Genomic DNA, 12,013 nt, shown 5'->3' on the forward strand with positions numbered 1-12,013 from the left:
CAGGGTATTCAAATAGGAGGCCTCACAGTACAAGCACATACAGCACAAACACCTTGAGGCTACTGATCCTTTTGCACCCACCACCCATCTTAAGACATCCAAAAGTACGATGCCTTTTCTTTGTATTAATACTCGGCCTTGTACAATTCTATATTGGATCAATGACTCCTGTTTTCATGTGCACACAAATGATAAACTGCAAAAAGTCCATTTTTAACACTGAAATGTCACAAGTATTTCCAGTCTCTCTCAAAAGTTCAGCTACAGAATGCAGAGACAAAAAGAACACCTGAAGGAAATTCACAGCAACTGGAATACTTAGTACTGAACCTGAAGGTAAATGTGAATAGAAGATCATCCTGGATTTTAGTCTGACTGCTGTTCCAAACACACATTTTATAATTAATAGTAACTATTTCCTAATGCAATACTTCATTTCAGTATAATGCTTGGATTCCCCTACAATTCCTTACAGTTTCATCACCTGGTTTTCCCAACAGTTTAAGGGTTTGGGATCATGGATGTTCATTTATACAAACAGTCTCTGCCCAGCTTGATCTTAAAAGCAAACCTCAGCTGCACGTGCCATTGAAATTTAGAACAGGCACTAGTCAGTCAGCTGCTTCAAACTAGATTGCTGATATTTTGGCAAAGTTCAGGTTTTTTAAACTAGTTTCCATAATATCTGGTATTCAGTTGAACATGAACTCAAAGCGTTATAGTAATGGCTAACAAAATCAAAACACCAGTTTAATACTCTGAATTTAATATGTTTGTGAATAAAGGTGCACTAGAAACGTTAAAAGATCATTTATAGCATATATGACCATTAACATACACATCCGAGCTGTAACATACTCTTATTCACAAGTTAAGAGAAGGCAACTTCTAACCCTCACAACAGACTGTACTATAAAAAGTTTCCACAGAAAAGGATAGAGGGGAAGAAATCACTGAAAAACATTTGTCAACTACATAGCAAAACAAAAATCTCAAACCCTTAAAATAGTCCAAGCATTCTTTGCTAAATCGCTTGAGTGAGCCCAATGTATGACACAAAACAATGGAGAAGCACATGATTGAAAAAGCTCTGAGATGTGCTGGGTTTTGAGACACCTTTGATCATTTAAAGGGAAGGCTTCATTGCTCCTGTAAAATTACTTACACAGTAAGTTTAGAACTATCCTGGATTTTGCTCAGCTTCAATCATTTAGCTGTGAGCCTGCAGATCAGGGTGAAATTTAACTGTGGCAAGCCACGAGGCTCTCTTTGCTGGAAGCACATCAAGGTTCTCACATGAAATCTGATCATCAGCACAGCAGGATTAATGACAGAGGTGGTCAGGCTGATAAAGCAGCAGAACAGAAACCTGTTTAAACGACTTTGGAACTGCATCTGTGATAAAGTTGTAATGCATCCTCACCCCTTGGTGCCAGAACTGCAGAGCTCTGGTCGAAACTGATGCAAAAGAAAAGAGTTTATCAGTCAGTCTCTGCCTGCAGGGGGACTGGGGTTGTTTCTGTGAAAACAGACACCAGATACTCAGGCTACCACCACAGCTCCCACAGTAATGCCACCAACTCAATCCAGCTCCTTGGATGTCTGCTTTAGCTCACTGCAAAGGAGAATAGCAGGGGAAGGTTTTTAAAGAATTAGAGGACTTGTTAATGTACATAAAAATAAACTGGGTATCAGGGATTTCTCTCAGTCAACAAATTCTCAAATTAAACAATTACCATGAATGCTGGAAATTCATCTTTACTTTTAGCTACCTTTTCCCCTCCACCTGAATTCTGAAATTCTCTCAAGTAAACCGAGGTCTGTTATTTCCTAGTTATTTAGACACGACCCAAGCCTATTGGTACCTCTATATATGGCACAGCAGCTTCACCAGAGAAACTGTAATGATGAATTCCAGTAACATGCAGAACTTTAAAGCATTTAACATTCAGAAAGTTTTCCAGTCAGGGAAATAAGGAAAAAGACAACCAAACAAAAAACACCAAACAAACCCTTGTTTTCAACTGTTACAAAAGCTGGCATTATGAAGAAACGTCCTGCACCAAGTCTCCTACACACCCTGAATAAAGTTCTTCATGTCTAGCCATTTGAAAGAATTAAAAACCTGTGTTAGTGAAAACTAAAATTTCATACATCTAGCTGAACAGAAAAACTTCCATGGAGTGACTCGCCTTTACACAACAGGAAATATATACCTGGAAATCTCAATGCCTTTGGGTATTAAAGCAATATCAAAATAATTTCCATTTTCTAATGCAGGTATCTATTTACAGCAATAAAACTGGATAAAAAGTTTTTTGGTTTAACATCAGTAAAAAAAAACCAGATGAATTGTCATGAAATGGACATAATACACTGTAAGATTGTTTCCATTTCAGTGAAATGCCAGAAAACTGAGTGGAGGGTATCTCCACGCAAAGTCAGGAACTAGAACTAGGAAATAGACTATTTTTTTCAATGCCTGAAAGACAACTCCACGTCCTGTTCCTCTACAATAAACCTTACCAGAACAGTCAGAGAAGCAGAAACACTAACAGCACTATAAAACTGCATTTGTCAAATTGCTTTCAAAAGGTCTTTTCCATGTCCCACATTCATAGCAGCAAGCCACTGACAACATCAGATTTTCTTATTCATATTATTTCCTTCAAACCAATCTCTGATTATTTGAGCTAGAAGTGTGGCATAAGCAGCAAAGGAAACAGAGAAGAGCAGTTTATTGTAATGTAATTTCAGTGCAATAAAATCTGTGGTTCCAAATTCAGCAACCACGTATGGAACTCCTTAACACATGCATCTAAGTGTTGTGAGGCAAAGACTACCAAAGGAATGTGTACTACCCCACAAAACCCAGAAACCAGCTAAATTAAAGACATTTACACTTACATATGGGAGAATCAACAGCCATGTTTAACACTACATGAATGCAAAAAGACATGGGAGAGGTCAAAAAATAAAGCAATTATTTTTAGCTTTTTCTCTTTCTCCCAAAAAGCTCTGCAACTCCTCAAATAAATTATAAGTGACAAAAAAAAACAGCTGAAAGAGTGATTGAAGAAATATTTGGAGCCTGAAAGTTCTTCATCACTGAGCCATTTTGAGTGAAGCAAATACAAGGACTACCATTTGACTTCAGTGGAAAGCACTTTGCACATTCTCATCATCAAACATGAAGCAACCAACACTGAGAGGAAAAAAAAAAACAAACACACACCTTGAACACCTCAGAGAAGAAACCAGAGCCAATTTTCTCACATGTGAAATCATCAAGACGAGTAAGTCTGGAAAAGGCACTTATCAGGGCTCTGTATGAAGAGGTACAAACTCTGCCCAGCTGGGATGCAGTCCCTTCTCCAGTGCTGCTGTCAAAGTCCTCAGCGCGCTCCAGGCGTGGTGGAAATCCTGCTATTGAATTCCGCTTACTTCGGTCCATTTTGAAAACAAGATTTTATTTCACTGTGGGAGGACTTCTCACATCTTAGGTAATGTGCTGTCTTCTCTACTCTTGTTGGATCCTAAAATACAAAAAAATAGAGATGACCATTATAGTGAAGGTATCTAGTAAGTTTGACAGGACTCCAATAAAGCTTGCATCCATTTAAGAGAGTAAGAAAAGAACAAAGCTATCCAAGCAGGGGCACAAAAAACAAAGAAATAAAACAAAGCACCACACATTAACAGTAAAAACAGAAACCTAATGAACTTTTCCTTTAGATACATGGAAATACCCTATGCTCTGACTATTCTGAGACAAATAGGCTTGGAACTCAAAATTTACCTGGCAACAAACAACTTCCATTCCTTGCCCCCAACCCTTTCTTTTTTACTTCAATTCTGGTTGCTACAGCAAGCAAAAGAGCCAGAGGAAACCCCAAAAATGTAACATTTTATTCTACTTCAGTTGTAGCTGGTGACCAATCTACTGCTACAGCAAGAAACTATTTCACTTTCAGATCCCTTGATCCCCCAGTGACCAAGGGATCTCCAACTATAAAAAACCTTTTTAAATATTTTCAATCAACATAAGGAAAGTTATTCACTTAAAGCATCAAAAGCTTGTTTTTAAAGCTTCCATTTATGAGCTGTAAGTTCCAAGATCAATTCCTTACCTGGTAGGAACACAAAGTTATACCCACTGAACACCTAGCTCCCAAATTAATAAAAAAAAAAATTTAAAAAAAAAAAAAAAATCCTGCTTCAAAGTATTCTTATAACAATCTGCCAGAGAAATTTTCCTCACAAAGATATTTTTTAAAGCTATATTAATTTCAGTTCAACTGAAAACACAGGAAACAAGCTACATTTGCCAAGTAGGAGAAAAGGGGGAAAAAAGGAGGGGGACTAATAATTTTTTCTCTTTTTAAGAGGATGATGAAGTAATCAGGATGACTCTGGAGCCCATCAAATTCAGCTTGGACTGGCAAACTTGACAGGTATTTTAATACTGGTATTTTAAAACTTTAATTATAAAACACAGGTATTTTAATTTTTTTTTCTTTAAACCTTAGACTTAGGCAGTTATTCATCTACTCCAAACTTCACTGTTCATTTACAGCAATTTGGTGACACCTACAAAGCCTGAACAAAGTGAGCAGTCACAAAGAGGCTACTTTTTTTTCCTCAGGGTGAACGAAAAACTAGAGAGAAGGGAAGGAAACAATAAAATAATTTTTAAAAAGGTGGGCAAAATAACCACAGAGCAGGCAATTACACGTCTATTTACAAAGATGAACAATGCAGTGTGTTTGAAAAGCATCTCAGCAACAGAGGCACAGCAGCTGTCCTGTGCAAACACAGAGTGCTGCCACAGCCATGTTTTGCAGGCAGTGTCTCTTTCAGGGATGCTCGGTGCCAGCACATCAGGCTCACACAGAGCCCTCCCTCCCCTGCTGACAGAAATCAGCTCTGCTGGACTGGCTGCAATTCATCCACTCCAAAAAAGAAGGGTGTTTATTTCAAACATCTTAACACCTCTCTAAATGGATGTCAGTGGGTATAAGGGACTCTCACCAAGGCATCAATATGAAAATTTAATCTCTCTCAAATCCCACATCATGGTTTCCCTACAGAATTTTGTATGCAGACTCCCACATGCCTAACCTTACTGCCCTTTTCAGATTCCAGTGGCCAACTGGCACACAGCAGAGCAGGATCCAGTTTGTGATCTTGTATTCTTGACTCAGGAGCCTTGAGGGTCTGGAAAAGGCACAGAAGCATCACAGGAAGAAAAAGCCTGAGAAAAATAGCCCAGAGAATCTCCTCAGCTACAGACAAGATGCCTGGGATTTTCCAAGGCCCACTTAAATAATTCCTTTTGATCTGAAAAGGACAAGCTATATTTTGGTTACTTTTCACAGAGATAAAGAAAGAACTGTCTATGGAAGGAGAACAGACAGAGGAAACCATGGTAATAATTTTTTGGATCAGAAGATGCCATCTTTGAAGACTGACCAGAAAACCTACAGTAATTGAAGGAACAATTTTTTAGAACTTCTTTTCATCAGAGTAGCACCCACATGCACCAGACAGTTTCCATGGAAGGAGGCAAACATTTGCCCCCAGAAATGCACAGCCTGACAACCCAGCACCCCAGGGTACCACGGGATCACCACCCCACAGAAAGTGCAGAACCCCAGAACAAATCCAGTGAGAAAACACATCTACACTGCAACCCAGCAAACTAAAGACTAGAAGTCCTCAGGCAAAGCAAGATTCAAAAAATAAAATAGGAAAGACTGCTGTTGTTTTAACTAGAGGAAGACAGACCAAGTTAGAGGAGTATTAAACAAGAGGAGCCTAAATCTCTTAAGTATCCAGACACCATTAACAAAAGATGGCCTCAACACAATTTCTACATCTATTTAACAAAGGAAAAAATCTCCCTCACACATACACATCCTTTTGATTGAAATCACATGGTGAACTTTGCAAAACTCCGTACAAATTCCACAATGAGAGAAGCAATTCACTGTACTTCACACAAAAGAAAACCCCAAAAGGTTTTGCCATCTGGATTCCCAAGTAACCCATTCCTTCATTTTTGCCTGCTAGAGTTTACCTTTCCAGACAGCTACACAAAATCCTTGGAAAATATTAGGATACAGCTCCATTATCTTGCCCAGGATTGCATACACAGAATTAGAGGAAAATTTCAAGTGGGCACAATTCCAAGTGGGCCTCCTGTCATTTTGGCCAATTACACTAATGATCACATTCTCAATGAAATCAACCAAGGTTTAATTGACTGTCAAGTCAGTCTGAGGTACTTTAATTTACTACCTTGTATGGTTAATTAAAGTGCACTGAGCAGAATCCAACACTATCCTGTAACCAACTAAAAGGTTGTTGGGTGGTTTTTTTCATATTAAGGTTCAGCTTAAAAACTCTTAAGCTGTGCTCAGCAGACAGTTAAAAGACACTACACACTAGAAAACACATTTCCTAATAAATGTTTAGCTTCCAGAACAATTTTTCTGACTCCCTTATTCAGGAAAAATGCCAAGAACAAAGTAATTCTGAAATTTACCTCTCAAAATGCATATCTGCCCTATTCAGCCATTTCTCATTTCTAAAAAGCACAATTTCAGAACATTTCATGCCCTACTACATTTTAATTTCTTTGCTTACCAAAACACACCTTGAAGGAAAAAAATCCATATTAATATCATATTAAAATCAGTTTCTTCACTGAATGAATGCCTTGATTGTTTAATCATAGAAATTACTATAAATACAACTATTATCAGCATTAATTGGGTTAATTAGAGATTTACCTTTCAAAACCAGTGCCAGAGCCTGCAATTATTTAAAGATGGAAACCCCACAAGAGCACATCAAGTTACACCCTAAACATCCGTGTCAAACTAACAGGTGGCATAATTAGGCAGTAATTAACATTTTATATTTCACAGATATAAAAATGGGTTAGGCTCCTCAACCTCAGAGTATAAAACAAGATCCTTCCAAAAAACATTTCAACTCATTGCTAAGAGGTTTTCTGTCCCCAGTATCTTTATAAATATGTGCATATTTGCACTCAAATGTCAAACTCACAATTTCCTAAAAGATGGCCCTAATAACAACAACCATTTTTAGACACAGAGACCATCACCAGGCACTCAGCCTGAAAAGCAATAAATCTGGCAGAAGCATGTTATTCATTTGAAAAGGTTTTTTTTCTGAAGAACAAAATGCCAAAGCTTTGATAAAAGTCATTTGCCAAGAGTTAACTATTTAAACTTGTAGTCTGATGAAGCTTCAACAGCCAGCACTACAAAAACAAAGGAATTAAAGGAATGATGCTGGCAAGTGTCACTCCACAAAATAATAACTCAGGGGGGAAGAAGACTTCACTGTTGTACTGTGCAAATTTCAGAAGGGCTTCAAAGAAATGTAAAGAATGAACTTTTCCAAAGATTGAATTGACTGAGGTCCTTAGCCTGGAGGAAAAAAAATAAAAACAATGAAAAAATGCTTAAAAATGAAACCAAAGAATTTCAACTGAACAGGTAAAGAGAACCAGGCACTCAATTTTGTTCTCAGCTGCTGTCACCTGCTCTAACAGAGGAAAGTTCCTTGGTTTGTCCATGCCTTAGCTTCTTGTCCTTGAGAGGAAGACAATACCAAATATTTACAGATGAGGTAGCTACAAATACCAGAGCTTGGGTTATGTTTGGCCCAGCTCATCCTGAACCTGAACTCGTTTTGAATACTTTATGGGACAAGTCTTTAGGTTCAATTTTCAGTCTTAGTTACAACAGTGCATTTGAACATGAAAATCCCAATACTTTCTATTTTCACTTACATGACATTTTGCTTTCATTTCATCTCCCCTGCACAGGATAATTCCCAGCTCTAGCCAGTGCTGTCAAAGCATGAGCTTCCTGCAAACTAGAACTGACATTCCTCAGAAGAGACCTGCATTAGCCCTGCTGCACCACTCCAGAAACTGGAAGTCTGCTGAACTGCATCATGGTTTTATAATGCAAACAAACCTCCACGAGAGGCTAAGCTGAAACAAACAGTTCATTTATTTTGTGACTCTAGCCAAGTTTGAAATTAGTAAGAGAGACCAGCTATTACAGCAGAGCTCAGGATTCAGGGCCAAGGTTGTAGGTTTAAAAATATTTTCAGCAGGCATAGGCATAATTTCTAGCACATATTTAGAAGGCAAATATAACTGAGGGAGAATATTAAAAACTCACAAATAAACAGAAAACTACTTGATCCTTATGCCCACAGTGTAATTTTCTAGGGTCCAATTACAATACAAAACTAAAGCTCTATGAGGGACCTTGCAACAATCCACTCCTGTCCTAGCCTGCTTTCAGTCCCAGGTTTCAGGCAGGCTCCAGCCTGGGGACAGAGCACCACTGCACTTAAATCAGCACTCAAGTAGATCATGTACAAGACACAGCTGCTGCTTCAAATGGATAATTTCAATACATTATGTTTGCTTAACAAAACAGAGCCCAGCAGAGACACTGAGAAGCTGCTCATGCCTTCCAGGTGTCAGCAGGCTGACATTTGCTGAGCTCTTAATAAAAAGAAAGGGAATCAAAGCCTTCTAATACCAACAGGCATTGTAACATCTCAATCTAGGAATTTCCCCCCAGCCTCTGTGCTGGGTTTGCAGTGAGGGCTGACAGCTCTGCTAGCACTGAGGGATTCACACGAGGCTGGAAACAACTTTTGTTGTTTCAATGCAGCCAGTGAGACAATCCAGAACAGCAAAGGGAAGAGAACACGAATGCCTGACAGAGGGATGAAGACAAAGTAAACAGGCTGAATTCCATACCTGGACACAATCTGATATTTATACATCCCACACAAGGCAGTCAATATTTGTATTTTCCAGCTTAAAGTATCATCTCCACAAATACTGAAGACATTCTGTAGGCTACCCTCATTAAGCACAGGGCTGTGTCACTGGCTGCACCTTACAGTGAAACACCGAGTACCTTGTTTACTGCACAAATGGAACAGTAACTTGCTCTTCAATAATTCATGACTTTCTCAAGTGAGAACAGGGCTTCCCAAACCCATTGTTCTCAAGGTACTGCAGACACTGATGTCTGCTGGTATTTACACACCAATGTGAAGTTCCTGTGCAATGGAAAACACATAACTCATAGTATGAGAGCCCTGGACCTGGAGTGCACCAGGTCAGCCATCAAAAGCAAAGTTATTTCAACCAGCTCCACTGCTGGCTGCAAAAGCTGCTCCATTTCTCCAGTGCAACCAACAGCACAATCACACCAGAAAGTGGTTTAGCCCCTACCAGCAATGTGTTCAACTTAACAAAAAGTGACAGGATCATATGAAAAGAAGCTTACAATCTAAGTCAGAAAGAGGACTTGGCAACAGACAACAGATGGAGCCGCTGTGATACAGTTGCTGATTATTAGATGGACTTACTGAAGAACACACAGCTCCAAATGAATATGTTAGGGAACTAATAAGCAGAAAAGGGCTCTAAGGAAAAATTATGAACACTGACCTTTTTTTTTGATCTTGCCTAGCAGAGCTCTTATTTTTGTGCCAGCTTGTAGATGCCACACTGCAAGGACACAGCAAAGGGCTCTGCCATTGTGCAAATGCATGGGTGTCTGCTACAGGAAAAATACAGAAAGGGAACCTATGATGCAAGTGAACCACAAGCTTCATTCTTTTCTCCAGCAGATACAGAAGCAACAAACCCCTCCTTCAACCTTGCATTTCTCTCATGAGTCCATGAAACCATTTGCATAAAGGATTACAATGGCAAAAGCAAATATCTGGAATCAGAGGGTATAACTAAATTACAGGAGGCCTGTGCCACCAGGGCAGCTCTTGTGAACTAACTCTGTCCTTCCATGGTCACAAAAATATGAAGAACTGAAGCAAGGCTTGCTCTGTAGGCCCTAATTTGTGCTTGGCCCCAGCTGCCAGCTGTTCTTCCTAATAAAAAGCCACAAAACAAATCAAAGCAAAAAACACAGGAGAGCACACACCTGCCACCAGGTATAGGGAACACACCTTTGCCTTCAGTTTAAACTACTCGTTCTGCAGGAAGGTTTTACACAAACCAAAATGGACAATGGAATTACTCAGCCATGTCTACAGTTGAACACTGCAAGAATCAGAAAATGACATTTTTATTGGCATGCAACAATAATTTCCAAGGATGATGACTAAATGGAAAGGTTTATGACTAGTCCACAGGGCACGTCAGAGTTTCTCATAAAAATTCTTATCTTAGGTTGCAAATTCCACTGCCTAATTAAGCCCATGGAACTATAAGTCTGTTGATTTTGCAGACAATAAAATATGGTAGAACTCTGATCTCTATTAAAAAAATAAAACAACAACGACGAAAAAAAAAATTTAAGCACAAAGGCTTCGAATAAACTAACCTAAATGTTAGCTGTTGCTTTTTTTAGATGGGCAAACAGAAACGTTTCAATAAAATTCAACTCAGTACTCTTCCAATTCAATTCATTACTCTTGAAATTGTAGCTTTCAACTGTTACAGCACCACTTACAGGAACACACAAGTGGAAAGTCCCCCGTACTTGAAGCAAAAACCCTGCAGACCCTCCAAGGGATACAACATTAAGAGTGACCCCCTACATTTGTGTAGCACGTCTCACCTGAAGGCCATAAAGCAAACCTATTCGCACATACACCCGGACACTAGAGCCTGTCATTAACGCGTGATTCACGTATTCTTACAGGGCTGCACTCAAACAGTAAAAGCCGAGCCAAGCCCTCGCACCTCTTGGCAGAGCGAACATTTCCAAGGCGATCCCGGCCGGGCAAAGATCCGCGCCGGGCGCCGCCAGACCCTTGCCCCCGGAGCAGAGCGCGCCTTTCCCGCCGCCCCTCACCTGCTCCGCGCACCTGCTCCCCGGCACGCCCCGCTCACCTCAGGGCGGCGAGACCCCCGTGCCGGCAGGGAGCCCCTTCCCGGGAGCGGCCCCGCTCCCCGCCGCCGACCCGCCCGGACCTGCCCCGCGCCGCCCCCGCGCCGGCCGTTACCTGAGCGGCGGCGCCTGCAGGGCCCGCGGTCGGCGCGGGCTTTCATGGCCGCATCCCGCAGCCGCGGCCCCTCAGCACCCCGGCGCGGGTCCGCCCCGCCGCTGCGGCCGGCGCGGGGGCTCCATGTGAGGCGGGAGCCCGGCTGCGGGACCCGGGGCCGCGACCGCCGGCTCCGCCTCCTCCTCCTCCTCCTCGCGAGCGCCACCGCCCACAGCGCCGGGGCGGGAACCGGCCGGGAGCCGCCCCTCCCTAGCAGCCAATCGGGGCCAAGCAAAGAGTGATGGACAGTGCCTGTCGACCAATGGGAAAAGGAAACAGGGCGGAGGGATTCGCAGGTAGTCTGCGTGAATGTCCCTTTTCAATTGGTCGAGTGCGCTTGATCGACACGCTGTCTAACCAATCACAGGAGCGACAACAACTCCCGAGAGACGCGCGGGAGACAGCGGCAGGAAGAAGAGGGGGCATTGCTATGGGCGCCTCGCTCTGATTGGCCAGCTCCTGAGGGCGGATTATAAATAAAAGAATCAGCCAGTAGGAAAGCGGGACAGCCAGTGATGGGCGGGTGCAACAACCAATCACCGTGTGCTTTTAGCGAGGGTGGCTGAAGCTGTCAATGGGGTGGGTACTCGGCTGTCCTGGTCCTGGTCCCCGGTCGCGGTCTCATCCCCTCCTTGAGCCCCTCGCAGGCGGCCCGCGGTGGCCGCGGCTGGGCTCCATGGTGGCAGCCCTGCTGTTATTGCCCCTTACTGCCCGTCCCCTGCTGGGTTTCCCCATCCCTTGCTCCGTTCTCCTCCTCTCTCCAGGATGTGCAGCTTCAGCCTTTACTCCTCCGGTTTTTCCCATCTGTCTGCCCTGTCGGTCACACGGCTCTGTCCCCCCGGTCCCCGCCTGGAACCTGCTTAATCCAGCTCACATATTCTGGGGGTTTGGCTGCCAGGATGAAATAAATCTGGGATTTTTCACATACAAACTG

The 12,013-nt window shown here is 42.0% G+C and overlaps 1 protein-coding gene across 7 annotated transcripts in view; it reads right to left on the bottom strand.

Annotated features, from left to right (window-relative positions):
* The window catches only part of TESK2 (testis associated actin remodelling kinase 2), a 73,376-nt gene extending 62,166 nt beyond the window's left edge, over positions 1-11,210 (bottom strand). The window contains exons 1-2 of one of the 7 annotated variants that reach the window (XM_064719353.1): positions 11,041-11,210; positions 3,236-3,536 (exon numbers count right to left, since the gene is read on the bottom strand). In XM_064719353.1, the coding sequence (XP_064575423.1) occupies positions 3,236-3,454 (219 nt within the window). In that variant the 5' untranslated portion in view covers positions 3,455-3,536; positions 11,041-11,210. Of the gene's footprint in view, positions 1-3,235; positions 3,537-5,121; positions 5,140-9,520; positions 9,539-10,652; positions 10,757-10,777; positions 10,796-10,889; positions 10,968-11,040 lie in introns of those variants that run through there. The other 6 variants (XM_064719355.1, XM_064719356.1, XM_064719354.1 and 3 more) reach the window with 6 other exon arrangements.
* Between the last annotated feature and the right edge of the window lie 803 nt (positions 11,211-12,013).

Source organism: Zonotrichia leucophrys, chromosome 8 (genome assembly GCF_028769735.1).
Source record: "Zonotrichia leucophrys gambelii isolate GWCS_2022_RI chromosome 8, RI_Zleu_2.0, whole genome shotgun sequence".
Lineage (NCBI taxonomy): Eukaryota > Metazoa > Chordata > Aves > Passeriformes > Passerellidae > Zonotrichia > Zonotrichia leucophrys.